This window comes from Tripterygium wilfordii, chromosome 21, assembly GCF_013401445.1.
Source record: "Tripterygium wilfordii isolate XIE 37 chromosome 21, ASM1340144v1, whole genome shotgun sequence".
Taxonomy (NCBI): Eukaryota; Viridiplantae; Streptophyta; class Magnoliopsida; order Celastrales; family Celastraceae; genus Tripterygium; species Tripterygium wilfordii.
In genome coordinates, this window is record NC_052252.1 from 8,562,319 (window position 1) to 8,584,517 (window position 22,199).

At 36.1% G+C, this 22,199-nt stretch overlaps 3 protein-coding genes across 7 annotated transcripts; 1 reads left to right on the forward strand and 2 right to left on the reverse strand.

The window, feature by feature from the left end:
- The first annotated feature begins 2,226 nt into the window (after positions 1-2,226).
- On the forward strand, positions 2,227-3,031 carry LOC119987859 (ubiquitin-conjugating enzyme E2-16 kDa-like). Its single transcript, XM_038832757.1, has 4 exons — positions 2,227-2,299; positions 2,411-2,547; positions 2,648-2,752; positions 2,894-3,031. The coding sequence occupies exons 1-4, from the start codon at positions 2,227-2,229 to the stop codon at positions 3,029-3,031; spliced, it is 453 nt and encodes a 150-aa protein (XP_038688685.1).
- Positions 3,032-3,173: 142 nt separating this feature from the next.
- On the reverse strand, positions 3,174-13,223 carry LOC119990193. Of its 2 annotated transcripts, none has more exons than XM_038836061.1 (7): positions 12,982-13,223; positions 12,456-12,544; positions 10,106-10,255; positions 9,759-9,997; positions 6,775-6,885; positions 5,790-5,834; positions 3,174-3,499 (listed from the first exon to the last, which is right to left on the reverse strand). In XM_038836061.1, the coding sequence occupies exons 1-7, from the start codon at positions 13,085-13,087 to the stop codon at positions 3,340-3,342; spliced, it is 900 nt and encodes a 299-aa protein (XP_038691989.1). In that variant the 5' UTR covers positions 13,088-13,223; the 3' UTR covers positions 3,174-3,339. The 2 variants fall into 2 exon arrangements, with proteins under 2 accessions (XP_038691989.1, XP_038691988.1); XM_038836060.1 differs by having other exon boundaries at positions 12,456-12,565; positions 12,982-13,221.
- Positions 13,224-13,628: 405 nt separating this feature from the next.
- Positions 13,629-16,935, reverse strand: LOC119988362. 4 transcript variants are annotated; one of them, XM_038833372.1, is made up of 4 exons: positions 16,792-16,935; positions 14,700-14,895; positions 14,203-14,619; positions 13,629-14,117 (listed from the first exon to the last, which is right to left on the reverse strand). In XM_038833372.1, the coding sequence occupies exons 2-4, from the start codon at positions 14,847-14,849 to the stop codon at positions 13,785-13,787; spliced, it is 900 nt and encodes a 299-aa protein (XP_038689300.1). In that variant the 5' UTR covers positions 14,850-14,895; positions 16,792-16,935; the 3' UTR covers positions 13,629-13,784. The 4 variants fall into 4 exon arrangements, with proteins under 4 accessions (XP_038689300.1, XP_038689296.1, XP_038689298.1 ...); XM_038833368.1 differs by lacking the exon at positions 16,792-16,935 and having other exon boundaries at positions 14,700-15,432; XM_038833370.1 differs by lacking the exons at positions 13,629-14,117; positions 14,203-14,619; positions 14,700-14,895 and adding an exon at positions 15,190-16,445.
- Between the last annotated feature and the right edge of the window lie 5,264 nt (positions 16,936-22,199).

The window sequence follows — 22,199 nt, forward strand, 5'->3', positions numbered from 1 at the left end:
AATAAATTTTGGACAATGAATTCCATGATAAAAGAGTGGAATAAACATGTTAAGCTCCCATGGACAACCAAACTGATGTGTTACATGTCATTTTTATTATTTTTTGGTTAAAAACCCGAACCTAAAATTTAAGATCCGAAATTTAAATTATTTTTGATAACGTAAATCTACTCAATTGCCCACCAAATAATTGGCTATGGAACTCACTCAGCTACCCATCGAACAACTAGCTCGGGCCATATTGACTAAAAAATATACACCTTCCTCAACTAACTTTTAGCACTAAAAAATATACAAAAAATAATTACTTAAAAATAAATAATATTATGCTCGATTAACTATATAATAAAAAGTGTTTTTGAAAATAATTATTATTTATATAAAGAAAGTTTTATTTTTCAAGAATATATATATACCAATTATTTAACTATGGAATATGAAGTAATTAATCTCCCATGTAGGACACACAAGAAAAAAATCAAAAGTATTGAAATTAATTTAAATATTTATCAAGAAATAAATGTATAAATTTTAATTATTTGTGAGGGAGGTCTTTCAAACAACCAATAGTTCAAGGGTTTCAAAATCGGATATGATAGTTGAAGGGTCTATGTACTTGTCCCCATTAGCATAAACGTTTGAAGTTTGCTAGAAATCCCACCCATTCACATACTTGATATTGTTCGTTTTAAGTTTGTCAATTCCTTGTGGATATATCGAGTTAGCACGACTTTCTTAAACTTAGGAAAAAACCTCATGCATGTGATAGAGGGCTCACACTTATAAACGCACATCTCTTGGCATTGCCCAAACAAGTCGATAGGTGGAGGTCCATCCAACAGGACCGAGACAATGCTCCCATACCATGCTAGAAATCCCACCCCACTCACATACGTAATATTGTCCGCTTTGAGTTTGTCGGCTCCTGTGAATATATCGGGCCTACACGACTTCGTTTCTCCTAAGCCCAACAAGTGAGTTGGCACTTAAGCTTAGGAAAATGTCTCATGCATGTGAGAGGGCCTTACACTCATAAACCAACATCTTCTGACATTGTCATTCGATGTGGGACACAAGAAGTGTTAACAAAGTTCAGATCTAATGGTCTATGGGTCTATATGATATGAGACGTGTGTTGCACTAATTTTCCATGTAGTATATTTAAATTGAAAACGTTATCATATATCATATAATATGTATATAAAACTATTAATACGTAATTGATATTTTTCTTGATAACTAAAATGTAGTAGTTATTTACTAAATATTACAATGAAAATCTCATGAAAACAATATTTTATATAATTTTAGCATATATAACTAAATGATCTGCTACAACTATTTTACTAGTAAAATGGCTTATTGGGATGAATATTTGCAGTTGAAAGATTTCAAGTAAAACTTTTCATTCAAGTTCTTCAGTTTTTTTTCTTAAAACGGGAGATGAGGATTCAAATCCTGATCACCAAGATGATGCACACCATCCTTATCACTCCAATTAATAGCTCGGGTGTCAAGTTCTTGAGTTTTACTACATAGGCCAAAGGCGGATAATTACTCCTCATAAATAATTACATGATATCCTACACTTAATATTGACCTTGAATGAAATAATAAATTTTGGATGACCAGGTAACTTAATTTCATTAGCATCTACAATGTGGAAAATTAATGTAACTTTTTCAACCAAAGCATGCCACTTCAGCTAAAAATGAATATAAATTTCTCTAAATTAATTAGCTTAAAATTATTTTGTTATTTGTTTCAAATTCGTGGTGAATACATATAATGAAAATTATGAAATGACTCTTTTGTTTTATTTTTAGTCAATTCGGTAAAGGAGAAAAAAAAAAGTTTTACCAATTATTTATGGCAGTGTGACATGACATGGGTAATTATTATAACTAAATTTTCATTCATTATAATTTGTACATGCTAAAAATTGAATGAAAAATAATCACCATTAATAATAAAGATCCTCAAAATCACTATATATAACAAGCTTTACCAGACGACATCTCCCCACCACACCAAGCTTAAGACTCAAAAAGCTACAGTACCACATTATCCATCCCAGTAAGACTATTCTTCCCATACATACGTATATATATATAAAGACATATATATGTATTTATATATTGTGTTTGTGTTAATATATAAAAAACCTCTTTTTCTTAGTCTAACGATGGAATGTAATGCAATGTAAGCAGGAGAATGACCATGGCAATGAAGTCTATGCAGAGAGTGGCGAAAGAATTGCAGGATATAAAGAAAGAGCCTAATCCAGTCGCCAGTATTGGTAATTCAGTTTCAAAAGATAGATTTTATATTAATTGGAAAAATGAAAAATTCAGTTAATTATGCCATCAATCTTTTTTAATTTAACTCGTTTTTTGTTTGTGGTGGATAGGACCAAAGGATAGTCGTGGTAATGACCTAAGCATCTTGGAAGCCTGCCTTATGGGTCCTGATGGTAGTCCTTATGCAGGGGGTGTATTTAGAGTCTCGATAACTATACCCGATAGATATCCAATGAAGCCACCCAAGGTACTCAATTCTTTTACCTGCGTATTGTCCGCTCTAGGGTATCACTAAAGTTTTCTTACATACGGAACTTATATATTTATTCTTCTTATTTTTTTGGCAGGTCAAGTTTGAAACAAAAATTTACCACCCTAATATTGATTCCAGGGGTAACATTTGCCTCGACATTCTTAAGGACAAATGGACTCCTGCCCTTGGCATATCCACTGTACGTATTGAAATTCTAAAATTGGCTTCAACTAATTTATTTAATTTCTAATATATACATATACATATATATGTACATATATTGTCATATGTCAGGGTTAATTAACTAATTGGTTTAATTGTGTTTACGTGTTTGTGACAGCTGCTTTTGTCTATAAGTTCACTGCTGAATGAGCCCAACCCTAATGATCCATTGGACCCCGCTATTGGCAGACAGTACTTAAACGATCGTGCCCAGTATATCATGACTGCTCAGGAGTGGACCCGGGACAATGCATGAAATAATAGAATATTTTTTTTGTTTTTTTTTCAAATGTTGAAATCCTATATGGAGAATAACCTTGGAATAATCATCCATTATTGTGATGACCCAAGTGAATAAAAAAAAAATTAATCCGTAATAAAAAGGTCCAAATAGAGACTTGCATAATTTCTCCCTATATATATATATATATCAAGCACAATGATCCAAAAACATATCATCTGCAATACCTCTTCAATTTACATGTTCATAACTCATAAAATCTTGCTAATGATCATCTAAATAAGAGGTGTATCTTTGAACAGGTAAATGGTCTTTTTTTTTTACTACAACACAATTGCTTGTGGATAGCATTCACTTACCTCCATCTCCAAAGATCGCCAAGTTTGCTTGCGTTTTCCCCACTTCGACTGCAAGCGAATGAGAAATTCCTCGGCCCAGGGTTCACTACTCCCGCCCATGCTCAGATCATAAGGCACTGAGAAACTGGTGAAAACGTTTCGAGACAAACCAATTAGATATTGTATGACAACAACAATATATAAAATGCAAGTAATCAATATTTAAAACCAACAATAAGAGAGCTTCCAACTCTGCCAATCAATAGTCATGTAAGTACAATGTGCATCCAACAAGATGTTTTTTATCACGATGATTGTTCATTTCAAATAAGTGGAATAGTACGAAAGAGTTTCCATATCTCAAAATAAGGAAGAATCCTGAGACCAAAGTCTTATGCTATATAGAAGAGTTTGCAGCTTCAGACTGACCAGAATGGGAGATCATAGCCACCGATTGCTGTCTTGTGATTTACACTATAGAAAGCAGATAACGATGAAAACTTTCCTCAACATAGAATAGGAATTCCATTTTTTTATCAATGCCTTGCCAGAGAGTAAAATGAAATGTAATTCTGGTGGAGAAAATAATTATTGTATCACAGAACATCAAAATGAAGTGCGGCTCAACATGTTTCAAACAGATGGCTGGTAAGGATCTGCATCATTTCCTTTTACATTCGCAAGTTGTAGCAAAGTGAGGAAATTAAGCAGCACCGGCTACATAAACTTTCAGATGGAAGCTGGCCTGATTTTGCATTGCCTATCTAATCTTCACTTAACCATATGTTCCCCCCACTCTAAAAAAAAAAAAAAAAAAACTCTCTAATTAGAATGGGAAAGTGACGAGTTCCTTCTAAAACCTACTATCTACCAATCACCCACAGCCCCCAAGTCCATCCCAATAGCAGACATGTAAGTGTATGATAGAGATGGTAACTATCTGCCAGAAAAATGGTATGCAGCAGTAGACAAAAAATAGTGATCAGACAAGAAGATAATAAGTAATGCAAATCTCTGAAAACATGCAGGAACGCTGAAATATAATTTATTATGTTTTACAGGATAATTGCAACTTCAGATTGTGCATATTGAAAGATCATTGGGGATCCATTGCTCTTGTTATTAACAATCACATAAGTGGAAGAATAAGGAAGAGTTTCCACTCCCCACATCCCAAGTAAGGAAGAATCCCGCGACTGAAAGTCGTATGTTATACAACTGAACAGAATTTTCAAAACATTGCCATGAATCATAAATGGCCTTGTATAACACTCTTCAAGGCAATGTTTTGACACTTGCCTTTATCCTATATGTCAATATCCTTCTCCCATGCACATTTTATATCATCTCTTTTTTTCTTTTGTTTTCTTTTTTTTACCACAATCTTTCTCATCCTATGCCACTTGTCCATACTACAAAGGTTACCCCAATCTCCATGAATTTTCTTATCTAATATATCATTCCCTAAATTCCTCAATTGGCCATCTCCTAATCATTGATAATATTTTCTAATATCATGAGCACCTCCCTTTTGCCACTTGTCCACCTTGCTTAGACTTGTTTCTATAACTACCCATTTTGTAGGTGTACATATGAGACAACCCAATGCCTTTTTTCTAAAACCTCTTTTGGGTCCAATTATTCATCACCTTTTTATTGACCAATTCCCATTTTTTTCTTCTTCCCCACATGACCCCCTTCTCCAAGCACATGTGAGCTTCTACTCTCTTCCCTTTATTATTTCTTCTCTTAAATTATTCTTAAATTTTGTCTTATTCATCACAATAAAGACTTAGCTTGTCATTACTCTACCAATGATTGCCTTCAATTTATCTACAATATTTATAAGATTCCATGCATGGTGAATATCTCATCCTAATTAATTCTATGTGCCATGCATGCTCCATCTCCCATGAACGAGTATGTATATATATGTATACATATGCAGTTATCGATATATATATATATATTAATATATTATGCCGGGAGCCGGGTGTGTTCTATTTAACATGTTCTTACTCAATATATATGGACGTTTGATACATTTAGGTTCCAATGTCACCCAACTTACCCACCTGTAAATAGGGTAGGGTTAACTTACTTGTTAATATTTCATTACTACGGTTAAATTTTCGGGATGTTACAGATCTCTCTCCCTTAAGAAATTTCGTCCCCGAAATTTTTCTGCGTCCTTATTTGAACAGGCCAAGGTATTCTTCATCAAATCTTCTCTTTCCCATGTGGCTTCTTCGAAAATGTTATTTCCCCATAATACCCTAACCATCCGTATCATCTTATTTCGTAGGAGTACAATTCTCGGTTCGGTGATAAATTTGCTGAAACTGAACTGAACCAACTGATGCTCAGTCTTAATCAGAAGATTCAGAACGAAAGTAGCTAGTACAGTATACGTATCGAAATTTGAAACCCCTTACCTCATCAGTTCCTCTTGCTGAGCTCCTTTGCAGAAAGCACTATTCCTGCAATCATTCAACATCAACAATTTCATCCACAATAAGGAGCATACTTCTAATATATTTGATTACAATGCTAATTCTACTTCACCAGCAATAAATAAAATCTTCTAGGCAACCACAAAATCCATGTGACACTTGTTTTGCAAAATAACTTGTAGAGGTGCACATGGAGAGATTACCTAAAGCAGAGACCCAAGCAAAGTTTGCAACTCAACTTTCATAATTAGGTTGATGATTGTTTTTTTTTTTTGAAAAGAAAATTGTTTTATTAACACCACCAAGGGAGTGCCACCCCAGAACGAACTTGATTCCACAATTTTGATATAATTGAAAATATTAGAACAAGTCCCAATCGACCAGAGCTTGAGCTCTGAAAGCCAATTTTCCAAAAAAATCCCCATCGAACACTCCTCGCGGAAAATTCTAGAGTTCCGCTCCTTCCAGATTAACCAACATGTGCCCTGAAAAACCATAAGCAGATACTTGGCTTTGGATTTACATGAGGTGAGGGGCTGCCAAGCTTCCATTCCCGAGCTCAAATTACTACAGGGGACCCAATTGACTACCATTAGACTCCAAATCATGCTCCAAACTTTAGGAACTCAGGGACAACGCAACAAGAAAACAAAATGCTTTTTTATTCTTCACCTCAAGGATTGAATCCGGGTTATTAGATGAGAGTCCAATAAAGTTATTCTCTTAAATTTAAAACACAGACAAAGAAGCTTTTCAAATTTCAGGAAAGTCTCCTCTTGACAATTTCACCTTTCTTGCATGTCAACAGAAAGATTTAGAATATTACCAAGGAATTAAAAAAAAGAGAAAAATAGTAAGGATATAAAGGCAGCGACAAAAGCCTTTAAACATCATTTAAGCGACCAGCTTACGTCATTCTTGAACGTCAAGTCAAAATATACACATAACGAACAAGAAAGAAGCAGACCTGCGGACTAAAATTCTGAAGACACGGAGAGATTTCGTTGAAAGATTAAATATAGCATCTGCAATATGCTCCTTGCTGAACAAGTACACAACTGGATAACCAAGAAGCCACCTGAAAGACGTCAAATACCTATTTTTAGCATTAACATAATGCAAACTTACCAAAAAAATTAACATAGTGCAATGGTTCAAAATTTTATTTTGGAAAAATAAGGAAACATCTGAAACAAATCAGTGAGATATAATTCAACAGTGTGACAGTGTAACACTTAGTTTGACCAAATAAGAATGAAAAGTACAATAATGTGGCACATGATCTTAAGCTTTATAATATTTTTCTCCAAGTGTTAAGCAGGTTTTATCAATTAAGGCATAAGTAAGAATTTAGTGTTTTAACGAATAAGGATGTACCAAGACAGTCCATATTTCAATAATGGCGCCATTACCCGACAGTGCTCTTCTTCTAAAAATCCTTCTAGTAGAACTTGTTCATCATCATTCAAGCCTTTATCACATAAGTTTGGGATCGGCTACATGACTCTATGAGAAAATCAAAGGGGATCCACTACAGGTATTCGTTTTCGCCATTCGTTTCTATTTAAGTTCATACATACATCAACTCCTCCTGAATCAATATCCTTTCTTACTACTTCAAGCCATGTATTTTTAGGTCTTCCTCTTCATTTCCTATTCTCTCTTATACAAATTCTCTCGATTCTCTTCACCACCGCACCGCTATCTCTACATGATACATGCCCATACCATCTTAAATGGTTTTCTCATAACTTATCTTCAATTGGTACTACTGCTATCTTAGATCTAATACTATCATTTCTTATCATATCTTCCCTCACGTGGCCACACACCCAACTATGCATTCACATTTCTACTACATGCATTTTTAAGATATGTCGTCTCTTAATATTCCAATCCTCAGAACCATACATTATCGCGGTCGTATGGCCGACCTACGAAAATTTTCCTTCAACAATAAAGGAACCATTCGGTTGTATAAAACTCAAATACACTACTCCAGTTCATCCACCCATTTTTAATATATTAGCTACATCTTCACTATATGTCTCCATCATCTTGGAAAAGCACAAGAAAATTCAATTGTCCAAGCAGAATTACACTTTTGCAGATGATTTTTTTAGAGAAAGATCTTTGAACTCCAAGAAGTTACCATTGTTACATGAATCCGAATGTGGAAGCCAAAATTGCGACGTAGCAAGCCAATTGTCAATAACAGTATCAAGGCTAGATTCCACATTGTTGAAGAACCTATAGCCAAGACTGAAAGAAGGGACTGCTTTGTATCCAGGCCTGAGTTACAAAGTTTTCTTTCTCCTTTTGATGCAATGTCATCTTTCAAGTAGTAAGCTAATTGATCAGAGAGTTACATACAGCCTCTTCAATTCCACGAGACTAGGCTAGTCTCCATACTCCATAAGCTTCTATACCATTTGCAGTGCAGGAGGATTCATTAGTAGATTCTTCTTCCTACTTACAAAGATGGCATCTATTTATAATTACCAATCCCTAGATCTCAACTTGTCAATAATGAGTACCCTTGGCCAAGTTGGCTCCAACCCAGACAAAACCAATCTAGGAGGGACTTTAGGCGGCCAAATATCTTGTTGGGGTAAGTTCAGTTTTGTTTCAATAATGGATATTCAGCAATTCACGGTCCATCCCTTGTAGATCTCAATGTCAACCAGTTGATTATACGGTTATTGCTGTTGCTAGACCTGAACAGAAAGCCACATTGTTTCAAACAGCATGCATGGGTCAGAATGTTGCTAGACAGGTTGGGTGGGTGGTGGGCAGGAATAATCTTGTCAATAGGCCAGGATTCCTCTAACTTACAAAAAAGAAAACCCGTTGAGAGCAGACATAGGACCTTCTGCAAATAGGCTTTCACACCTGAGATAGATGACATTTTTGATTATTGGCCAATCCAGATGATTGGTCTCTTTCTCTCCATCCCTTCTAAAGTAATTAAGTTATTATGATAACTACATGATTTGTATACAATACTTTAACATGCATACTTCAAGATGGGGGAGCAGTAGAATAGGTAACTCTAACCAGTAGTAGTAATATACGCGCGCTTTGATTTATATGGAGAAAAGTAGGAAAAATGAATTCAAATCCTATGAAAAGTTTCCCGAAAAGTTTCCCAAAAAGTCTACTGATAGATTCGCGCCCATACACGCTCAGCATTCAAGGCCCAACCGACACCCACCCGTATGGACCGGCTGTACCCAAGGCCTCCCAACCCATACTAGAAAACCTTGGATACTAAGGGATGCCCATACCTCCCCCCTATAAACAACACCTTAGCTCCCACATCTTCTGATGTGGGACAATCCAGGCCCAACCGACACCCACCCATATGGGCCGGCTGTACCCAAGGCCTCCCAACCCATACTAGAAAACCTTGGATACTAAGGGATGCCCATACCTCCCCCCTATAAACAACACCTTAGCTCCCACATCTTCTGATGTGGGACAATCCAATCAATACCCTCCCCTTCAAGAACAACGCCTACGTTGGTCGAGCACCATGGCCGACCCCTCCGCAGGGCCCTTGCCCCCGTGGGTCGAGCACCATGGCCATAACAAGATCGTATGCTCCGATACTATTGATAGAGTCGCGCCCATACACGCTCAGCACCCAAGACCCAACCGACACCTGCCCATATAGGCCGGCTGTACCCAAGGCCTCCCAGCCCATACTAGAAAACCTTGAGTACTAAGGGAGGCCCATACCTCCCCCTATAAACAATACCTTAGCTCCCACATCTTCCGATGTGGGACAATCCTATCATCTACTGTTCTATACCAATACATGATAATGCCTGGGTCGCATGATGTCATATTACAAGAAAATCATGCCTAAGAAGTAACACAAGAACATTAGAAAGAGAGAGCAAGCAAGTGTGAGAGAGAGAGAGAGAATAAGGGAGAACAGCGAGTTACCCATTTAAAGTTGGAATTGTGACCTGACTTTTTTCTAGGTAGTTACTGACATCAACAAATTCAGACAAGGGAGAAGCGATGGGCCCATCGACGGAGGATGCAACAGATGCCAAGTAATCTGTTCTTTGACACGATGAGAGATCCTTGTTCCTTCCATCAATAGGAAATGCCAAAGCGAATAACTTCATAACTAATTGAAGCTCCACTCCTACTGAACTATGTTCTGCTTGTGCAATCATCTGCATCAAAAAGCAAATGTAGGTTCTCAATTAAGGAAGGTCTAAGATGAACTTCTAATACCAAATGACAAAAAGAAAAAAGAACACATCCCACGGCTAAAAAGCAACCTTTGGAGGATCCTGCTCCAGGTCCACAAAGAGAATTTGTGTTTCCGAGTTCAAGCTAGAATTAACATGCTCAGCAAGTCCTCTCACATGTATTAGATATATCATATCTTCTATTACCATTACTTTTAGTTGCTCAAAGATGGGTGATTCCTGACAAAATGATATATGAAAGAAAGAAAAGTTAAACCTGAACTAAAAGTAATCTCACTCACAATGAAAAGGAGATGGATAAGCAACTGCAATAATGATGTAGTGCAGCTAACATGAACTCTTCTACACTCATAAAGAAAACCATGAACACTACTAAAATGATCCAAACAAAGAACTAGAAAGTAGACTATCAACTGAACCTTCAGCCTCAATCCTAATGGAAATCACCAAAAAGCAGAACACATGTTCACAAAGGTTGATGCATGATTGAAGATGTTACTAACTACAAGATGCCACTGCCATTGCAATCAACACTTTGTCCAAAACCAAGCAATATATGTGTGGAATGTGACATTGGTTATCACTTGAACTTTTTTAACTTAATTGGGATGAAAAAGAAGTTTTAAGAACTTAATAATTTAACGAACACTGATTAATTCATACATTTTATAATAAGGCTACTGATTTAGTTTTACTGGAAAAGGGGATATGAGTATGCCAAGGAAAAAAATGCTGCACGTAAGATTCAACCAATAAAATTTGACACAACAGAGAGGTTAAAACATGTATAGCAATAATTACACATGAAAATGACTGATAGAACTCGAACGAACTAATATATCCAGTGCAGAAGAGGGATAAGCCTTCTGGGAAACATATATACTAAAAGACAAAGTATCATCGGTGTTAAGAAATATAAACTCTTTTATATTCTATTGGTTTCATAATAGGCTACCAATAGTAAAAAAATAATGAAATAAATGCAATGTATCTCTAACTCCTGCCAGAGAGAGACACAACAGGTATTTCCTCTTCATTTAAATATGAATACCACTATTTAGTGTTAAACTGGTAGATGATTTTGGTGCCTATATTTGAAATGTGCATCAGCATTAAGCACAACAATCCTCTAGCATTTAAGAACCATCCTCGTATAATGCTTTGAAAAGAAAGTTCCAATTTACGTCAAATAATAGAAAGACAAAATGAATACTAGCACATTACCATTACTTGATTACCATCAGCGAGTAATTAGCAATGAGTTCTTTGTGATAACTAGTAAAGTCAAGATATCACCATCCAATGTGAGGCATTAAAAGCCTCCAAATTGGTCGCCCAAGCCAAACATTCAAACATACAGTTACTACTATGTGCAATCTGAACATTTATCCTCACATCGACGGCATAGAGCATGATGAATTCATTGTAGACAGTTTTTCAAAGATTCTCCAAGTTATAAATGCATGAAAGTCCCTAAATATACAAGTAAACGACTAAACTAAAGCATTGTTAACCATGAAAAACATTATCCAATTATCAGGCATAAAATGATGCGACCATCTAAAATTTAGATATTAAGACTCCTCCACAGATGCTCTCAATATAAATCTCGATGACTAATCAACTTATTCATTAATGTGGATACAATTACATTTTTTTAATATATTCTGCGGTGGATATAACTACTACTTTAGTTGATGTGATTTTTTTTTTTAATTAAAGTGCTACATCTTCCTTGCTAAAAGCGTGTTCTCATCATGATTATATGATGAAGCTACTATACATTAGAAAGGTTAAAAAGGCTTTACTTTCCCCAGTAGTAAAGCATTTTCATGGATTGTCTCGGCTACTCATCTTAATAACTGGATCTTACTCTTTTATCAGATGGCTTTCAGCATTTCAAGTTTCTGCTTTTGGACTTTCCTATTGAAAAAATTGGTTCACATGGAAAAACTCTACATTATGAAAAACTCTAGCTATTGAGAAATTATCATTCCAAGAGGAACCACCAGATGGAAAAGCTCTAGTTAATCACAAATCAGCATTCCGATATTCTCATCCTAAGAATAACAGTAACTCTACAATCACTGAATCATCGAAAAATTCGAAGTATTTTATCGAACTTAGGGAAATTTCCAATTGAAAACACAAACAAATATCATCATATATGATTAGATTGGCTAGTAGGTACGACAACATTACGTATTTTCAAATACCTCAATTATAATATACACAGATAGATGGGATTGATCTAGCAACAAAAAATAGGAAAAGAATGTCAATCATTGTGCAACTTGTAGAACCAACAAAATGGAGGGATTATCATTTCAACGAAGAGTAGGGAAAGGAGGGAGTTGTGGGAAGGGTGGAGAGCAATTTTGCGAAGTTCATACTAATCTATTTAACACTTCAGTGAGACCTTTTGACAAAATTTGACGAGTTCACATAAATGTTCTTGTAGTTCAGGCATCTTTCCACCATAGTCCACCATTATAACCGGCCTCATCCCTGTGCACAATGCCAGAATATCTGCCCAAAATTTCCAATAAATTTCAATTTTCACTGCTTGAAGATCTGATATGAAAAAATTATAAATTGAACTACCCTTCACATATAAACATGCTAAACTTTCATGGTGGAAAGAAATATATAAAAAATTCCAGTATACCCAGATCAAGTGAACGAGAATTGTGCATAAAAAACCATTAAAAGACTTGTATTAATCACTATAATCATCCCTCTCTACAGAAAGTATAAATATTAAAAGCTAAACATAGAATCAAAATGTTTCAGATTAATTTTTTAATGTAATTTGGCTACTAGATCATGAAGGAAAAGCAACCCATTGAATTGATGAAATGCATTGTTAGAGCCAACAGAAAACCAAAAACCCAAATCACAAGATAAAATAAAATAAAATAAAAAAGAAAACACAAAAAGGGCACCTATCTGGAGTCGTCGCATAGCTGCAGGTTTAAGTCGCCATTTGATATGAAAGAGAGAAGTATCCAACACTTTCAATACTACGTCCTCTTCCAATTCAAACTCCATTTGTGAAGATTTTATTATTTCGGACAGTAAAGTTGTAGGCTTTTACGAGTGTTTTAGGAGGAAATGGATATCTGGGACTCCGAAAGTCTCTGCGGATGCCATCGAGTGGAGACTGACCCTAGCACTCGTACGAAAAAGAAATTGATCGACCCTTAAACGGTCCAAACCATTGGTTCGATTATTTTTGGCCGAACCGTATAACTGATAGTTATGTCCGTACAACATCATACAATATATAAAAGGAGAAGATGGGGGAAAGACAATTTTTGATCACTGAAATATTTGATCAGGTTTAACTCAGTCACCCATTTTTCAAATATTTCAATTTGGGTATTCAAATTTCGAAATTGTTCCAAATTAGTCACACGGGCAGATTTCACCCTATTTGGGCAGTCAACCATCCCATGTGGCATAATATAGTCAAAATCAACTAATTTAGGCTGATGTGGCTTGACACTTGTAATGGTAGTTGTAATCAAACCAAAACTTATCACTTTGTTCCAAATAACTCACTGGAATTGTAATTCCATGACATATCAATAACTCAATTAACCAAATAATTTATAAAATAAATAAGAGTCCATATCATTATATTGTCTCAAAAACATAGCTATCACATGCAACAAATAGTCCAAAAACACATTCATAATAATACAAAAAGTGGAACAACCTCCGAGTATTGATTCGTACACCTATTTCATCCATTCTTTTTGACATTTGTGATGGACTCCTGAGTTGCATTTATCATTGCAGAGTACCTGGAGCTTGAGGTTGAACCTTGAAGTGTTGAATATGTATTTGGCAGCCTTCTAGCATTTTCCTTGGTCCTTTTTCCAGGGCTATCAGCTACACCACTGCCCCTTCCCACAATTCTACCTACAGCACCTCTGCCCCTTCCAGCAATTCTACCAGCAGCACCTCTACCCCTTCCAACAGTTTTACCTGCAACACCTCTGCCTGCAACACCTGTACCAGTCAACACCCTTGCCTCATGTGTAACACTGCTACTCCCAGAAGCAACATTTCCAACCTGTTTTTCCAACAATCATAATATAATAAGAAACTAATAACTAAATAATTATGTATTTTTGTCTAAAATTAATAACAAAGGTTACCTGAACATTTGATTGATTCTCACAACGTCTCTTATTGTGTCCTTCTTGTCCACATTTACTACACTTTGTCTTGCCATACCTTCTTCTCAACCTGCTCTTGCTCTTGGGCTCATCATGCTCCCTTCTCCTCTTTTTGGTTGGCCTTCCAACTACAACATTAATTGGAGGAGGAAGAACAATATCACCACCAGCACTAATCCACAAATTCTCTCCATTTGTTGGCTCTACATTGAATTTGTACACCCTCAAATAGGTTGCTTTAGTATAAGCTTGATGGACAAAATCAGCTGGGTCCTTGTGCAACCAACCAATTGCTGCAACAGCATGTGTACATGGTATACCTGACAGGTCCCAAGCCCTGCATGTACACGTTGCCCTTTCCACATTGACAATGTATTGTTCTGGTTTCTTACTAACCTGGTGAAGGAGAGTACAAATTTTTATAACAAATGCATACAAAAAATATTACACAGGTAGTTTAAATGCAAATATAATACCTGAAATATGGCATGTTGATCATCTCCTGTCCACTTAGCTGTCCATAACCTACTATTTTCAAATTCCTTATCTAGAATCTTGTGTACTTCTGGCACAAGAACCCCTTGCTTTCTCGACATTGTTTCTCTAAGCATCACATGTCTATCCATAGCATCAGCTCTTAATTCCTCAAGCAATGTTATAATTGGCTTATCCCTAGATGGCAATATCATTGAGTTAAAGCTCTCAGACATGTTATTCACAATTGAATCGTTCTTGCTGAAGGTTGAAAATGCAGCTCTAGTCCACAAACAAGGTCTTATGTCACTCAAGTATTTCCAAGCAGCTTCATCTAAGTCTTTAATTTTTTGCATATGGATGTTAAACCCCTGCATTGTAGTTGACTTTGCACATTCATAAACTAGCCACCTAAAGTGAGCTCCAGGCCATTGCTTACTAATATTGGCATAAATATGCGTAACACAGAACCTATGTTCTATTCTTTGTTGCATCTCTCTTTCCAACCCTTCAATTGCCTGAACCAAGCCCTTCTGCCTATCTGAAATGAAGCACCATCTATTGTTATCAAAACCACCAATATCCAACAAGAGCTTCCTAAGAAACCAGTCCCATGAGTCCCCATTTTCCCTCTCCACTACTGCCCAGGCAATAGGGAAAAGGCCATTGCTTCCAACCTAGGCAATTGCAGTAAGTAATTGACCACCATACACAGTTTTTAGAAAACAACCATCTAGCCCAATTAGAGGCCTACACCTTCGATGAACCCTTTCTTCAATGCTGCTAAGCATACATAGGCTCTCTTGAACACTGCAGGATCTTCAGGCCTAGCCCTATCTACAATGATATTGCATGTACTGCCCCTATTTGTCCTTAAAACCTCACTAAAATAACTCCTCAATTGTCCATATTGCTCATTGTGCTTACCTTGGATTATATCTAATGCCTTTTTCTTGGCCCTGTAAGCATGAGTCCTTGATATAGCAAGTGACATGTGTTCTTTAGCATAAGTGCATATCTGTGTAGCACTAATTTTTGGCTCACTCCTAATCTTATCCACCAATCTAGTGGCAAGCCATGAGCTATTGGCTTGTTTGTTTGGCATCATTCTGTTACACCTATGCTTCTTAATATAGGTCTTTATTTGGTATGTGGTTTCCCCCCTGATCTGAGAGCACCAAATCATCCATGGACATCCATTATTACACCTAGCCTGACACCTCAATTTGTCATTCCTAACCATTTGTATTTGATAACCCCCATCTACAGCATAACCTCTAACAGCCTCCTTGAAGTCCTTTAAAGTTTTGAATTCCATTCCAAGCTGAAACACATATTCTTTTTCTTTCACCTTAGGATCATACTTTGGATTTCCATGCTCACGTACCCTAACTTCATCATCACTGTCATATTCATGCAATAGCATGCCACAGTCCTCAAACTCGTACACCAATTCTTCATCATGATCATCATCATTGGCTACCTCAACATCATTACCTTGTCCAACATCACTGTCATCACCTACAGCACCACTATCTCCCTCATCAGTACTAGCTCCTTCATCACCACTATATTCTTCCTCATCATTATCTGCCTTACTACTGCTACTTCCTCCTCCCCCTGCATTAGCATTCTTTTCTAAATCTGACATATATGCATCCAGTAATTCATCATCAGAATCATCTAGAGTTAAGTCAGTACTAGGTGTAAACACTTCAGACCTTGTAGCAATAGACTTCATATTGTGCCTAACCTTCAACATAAACATCAATCCAAACACAGTAAATTATGCATTCACTATGACGTAATAAAGAATTTCATTCACTTGATGACAAACAAGGTCATTATATCAATCAGGGCCACTAGATGTAAAAAGAGGAACAAAATCGGGACCACATATATACAACAATCGAGACCACAAAGCTTTTTAAAACAAAAACACAACTAATATTGTTGATTTAGAGACAACAATAGTTGCAGAATAAACAACAGTTGGGTTACCCAAACACTCGAAGTATAAAACCCAGCAAATCTTCAACGAATCTACCCGGCCACAAAATATAAAAACCCAACAAAGATTTGAATGGAAGTAACCTGGATTGTTAATCTCCTTGATCGAGTGTTGAATCGTTGCACAGATCTTGCGTCTCTATGGAATATGGAACTTGAGAAGGTGTGATCTGTGATGTTGAGAGCACCAATTTAGTGTAGTGGCAGAGTGATTTCAAGGTGAAAGGTCTTCACAATTTGGGGTTAGCTTTTTACGGGAATGAATTTTTGGGTACTTTTTGCCCGCTTAATTTTTTCCACATCAGCACATTTGTACATGTCAGAAAATATTAAACGATTTTAATTTTTATTGTCAGGTCAAAGTGCCACGTGGGATAGTTGACTGCCCGAATAGGGCGAAATCTGCCCGTGTGACTAATTTGGAACAGTTTCGAAATTTGAATACCCAAATTGAAACATTTGAAAAATGGGTGACTGAGTTGAACCTGGTCAGATATTTCAGTGACCAAAAGTTGTCTTTCCCCGGAGAAGATGCATGACCTTTTTTTTTCCTCCTAAACTCATAAGTTTTTTTATCACATTAATTTATTTTCTCAACCAGTATTGAAATAGTTAATTTATTCTCTAAATCAACTTTAAAATATTTTTAAATTTTTTAAATTTAAAATGTAGAGGATAATATATATATATATATATATATATATATATAAAATAGAGAAAGAGAATATTAACCAACCAAATACACACTTGAATTTTCTATCCTTTTAATATTTTAATAATCATTTATAAATATATTTTATCATCATTTAAATTATAATATCATTATTTTATCACTATGCATATCATTAACATATAACTTCAAAAAGTATTATCAAAACTGACCCGCACATCAATCGTGAAAATAATTTTTGAAGGTTCAATCGATTGGTTCGAATGGTCAAGGATTGAACCGCACGTTTTTTTAAAACAATTTATTTTATTTACAAATAATATTTATAGTATAATAAATTAAATTTTACTTAATTATACACTAATATATATGTGTACATCACTAGGAAATAGTGATAAAACTTGGATTTGATTCAAATTTCGTTTGTACATAAACTGTTCTTGTTGATGATTATGTGAGAGGGGGTGATGTCGTGTAAGCTGTTTGATTCTATGCTTGAGAGGAGTTTGGTTTCTTTAACTGCGATGCTTACTTGTTATGCCAGGTATGGTGCTTGAAGATGCACTACTATTGTCTGATGAGTTGGAGAAGAGAGATATGGTTTGAATTTTGTGGTGTTGTTTGGATCCCATCATTAGAAGAAAAAAAGTGACAGAAATTTATTTTTGAGTGGCAAAGCATTGTCCCACACTGAAGGAATCAAGAAGTGATTTCAGAAGTTCAATATAAAAGCAAAAATTTTGTCCCACATTGGAAGAGAATCAAAAAGTTATATGCCAAGTTCAATATAAAATGAGACCTTAGGCTGGTTAACTTGCGCGTTATATATTTGGCGGGCTAGCATGGGCCAAGTGCGTGTTCAGGCCAACTAAAGAATTGGCCCGACCGTAGTAAAATTAGAGGGTTAAATTGGTTCGACTGATGGGTTAAGCCAATTTTGATAACCCTAATGTCAAATTAAGATGACCTTAGATTATAAAAACCGTGAACATATTTGTATTTGCTATCATTTTATTCTTCTAACAACCATTTATAAATACATTTTATAACTGGATATTACACTTGGGCCAAAAACTCTCTCGCTTTCTCTCCCCCTCTATCTGTAACTCCCATCTCCACGCCCTCTCTATCTGTAACTTCCAACGGTAGGAGGAACGAATCCCCCTTTTCCTCCTTTCTCCCCTCCAATTTCCACTTTCTCCTTTACTCTTTTATTTCTTTATGAGTTTCTTTTTATATTATTCAATAATGCTTTGGTGTAACATTCCACATGAGACTTTATGAGTTTCTTCTTATATTATTCAATAATGCTTTGGTGTAACATTCCACAAATCTCATGGTTTTGCCTTCAGATTTGGTGGTTTTGCCCAAACCTTCATATCTGGTGATTTTTGGTCGCAACAATGTCTGTCTTATGGTAACTCTAATAAAGGGTGTGGATGATATGTCAAAAGGCTGCAGTACATGTTCCATTCTTTGTTAAGGTTTTAAAGCAGTTCGTAATCGTACAACAACTATTCCAAGGCCCTTGCCTGCCTCTCAAAAAGAGTATTATCTCTTTTGTGGGATATGTTATTGTTTTGGGTCTTTCTTTTGTTCTTGATTTAGGAGTTCTTTTTTCCTGTTATGCTTCTAGAGGAGTCTCCTCATCTATGTATTGTGTAATTTGTGTTCTGGTGCAATACAAATTTTTATTATTATAAAAATGCCCTTTACAATTATATAAATTATATTTTTTACTCATTTAAATGAATAATGAAACTAATTGTATTTAAAATTTTAATTCTTAATTATATTTTTAGTATCGAAATCACTTTACCCCTATTTGAAAATAGTAACCGTAATAATTGTTTTTTAAAATTCTATACATAACAACTTTTATGATTATCTTTATCACTATAAATTTTTTTAATCTTTCCTAGAAACAGCTTCTATAACGAAGTGCCTCTGTCTCTTTGGAATGGAAAGAAAACAATAAATATTAGTTAATAAAGTATTTTAAATATTGATATTGAAATTTTCAAATCATATCCAACCAACTCACAATTTATTATTAATTAGAATTAAATATAACACGTCAAATCAAATTTCTTTGATATTTATGCAAAGTATTCAAATCTTAAATTTTCTGAAAATTTTTTTTGAGTTTAATTGAATGTGTAGATAATATTGTCTTTGCGATAATTTTTCCAATTTAAATGTTAAATATTCAATGTGATATGGCCTGGCGGTCGGGGGTGTGCACTCGCACGTGTCGTCACAACACATACAAGCGCATAAGAAGTCGTCACCATTTGTTATTTATAGACACAATTGAATGTCTGACAGTCAAGGCATGGTCTACTTATTTACCGGAGACTCGCAAAGTTTTGGGGGTATTACTATATGTGGGGAAGGTGTTAAGCACCTTACAACATCCGTTCAAATGGAACGTTAACCATCTAATGCTAAATAGTTTTTGCCATCCCTCATTGAGAAAACTTTCATACGTCGTCACTGGCAAACTTAATGCTAAATAGTAAATAGGGAAATTCTCCTGCGAATTCAAGAGGTTATAACCCTGAGGATATTGTTCAACTTGCAAGCCACCTTTAAGTTATAACCCCGAGTATTGATGCTTCTACAAGAGATAGTATATGTATATATGTACGTAATAAAAATGCATGGAGGAAAGGGAGTCGGGAGTCGGTTAGATGGATGTTCCATTTGCAACTTGTACGACTCTATGTAGAGACTACATGTGGCTTCCAACTGGTGGCGTAAAACCTTTGTTATCAGGGGATTTTTCGGTATCTAATGAGAATGTTATGCTCGTGAAACTCTACCTATACCCGAATGGGTTGATAGGGGACGCGAACGCATGCGATCCTTATCAAGTATCATCTACCAAGGTACTAGTGTATATGTAGAGATATTCATATATGGTGAATGTAATTATGAGAGAGAAACCATGAGAGGAAGGTAGACCTATGATGCACTACCTATTATCGAGTGGATGAATAAGGGACACGGGTGTTCACAATACTCCTTAGGTGACGTCCATCATAATGTGGTGCTCCTCTCTCAGATCGCATCCATCCCTCTTGCTTGAGAAGCTCCCTCGATGGGCTGTGCCTTATTCTGGCTTCCCCCTTTTTCTTTTTCTCGCCCCTTTTTTCTCTCTTTTTTCCTAAACTTTTTTTGATTCTCTAGGAAGCCTCCCCCTTTCTACTTGAAAATGCTAACCCCTTTCTAGGTCTTTCTCCCCCTTTTATCCTTCCCTTTTTCCCGCCTTTTTTAAGGGAACCTTTTTTGCCTTTTAGAGGGGAACTTTCACTTCGAGAAGAAGAAAGGAAGCAGGCTTGGAAATTTTGTTAAGGGATCATTGGGCTAAGCGATAGGCCCAACCTGTCACGCCCCGTCCCAGGAACGTGACATATTGGCAACACGTGTGTGCACCCACGTGCCGCCACTTAAAACAGGGACTCAAATCAACTTAATCCACAATTTTAATAGCAATAAAATTTAAACAAAAATCCGGCAGCACCTCCCCGTATTTCGGAGAATGCCCCCTGCACAAATTATAACAATTTAAACCACACAATTCTCATACCACCAAAATAATCATCCAGGGCCTCAGGCCATATCATCCCAAATCATAAATCCCTATACGCATGTACATACCAAGGCCTCAGGCCTAACCAACCAAAATCATCATTCATCCATAACATAAACACTACATAAACATAATAAAAGCAAACCACTACACCAACACTAGTCCAGGCCATCCATGTCACACGCCTCCTTGCTGATCCGTAGTCGGAGCACTAGCATTAGTATCTATATCACCTGAAGAGGGGGAAAAATGAAACGGTGAGCAGAAGGCTCAGTAGGGATATCGAATAGGAGCATAAAATAAGGAATAAGGCAGAAATCCTTTAAAAAGTAACACAATGCAACAAAATGCCATGTCATCAAACAAATGCAATTCTTACATCTAACCGAGCTATGTCGCTAGAGCCAATTAACCGGAACCACTAGCACACGCTCTTACAAATATTCCATTCCATGCCACTAGAGCCAATTAACCGGAGCCACTAGAGCCAATTAACCGAAACCACTAGTGCATGTCCATACAAGTACTATCAACCGTGTCACTAGAGCCAAATAACCGGAACCACTGGTACACGTTGATGTACGCACCAAATCCACTCCACCACTTCCACCATGCATCAAATGTAACATCACACATGAATGTTAAGCAACTAAACTTATTTGCGCGCAAATTCATTAAAACAAGTGATCAAGAGTATCGACTACTCGATAGATGACCGAGTGTCCACGGGTAATGCATTCAACATTAAACACACAATATAGCAATTTGAGTTCACAATAGCACACAATCCAGGGTTTGTTTCCCCTTGAACAAGAAGGCAGAAACTAATGAATTTAACACAATTCGGGTAGCCAATAGTGTTTTGAGATTAAGGGTTAAGAAAATCCCTACCTCGTTTGAGTAAAATCTCACCACAACTCTAGCCACCTATCTTCCAAGTTCAATAACCTACACCATACACACATACAACTAAATTTATCTTTCCATATCATCAATTTCATCAATTCTCTCCATAATTTGTTCCTAATTTCAAAGTAATCACTTACCTTGCTCAACTCTTTAATCTATAGTCCAATCTCCTCTTGGTCAACACAAATCTTCAATCCAAGTTCAAATATGAAATTATGATTCATAACTCATGATAAATTCGCAAGTTTAAGTACTTAAAACCTCAATCTCATGAACTTAGCCAAACCCACAAAACCCTAACTTCATTTTTTTGTAAAA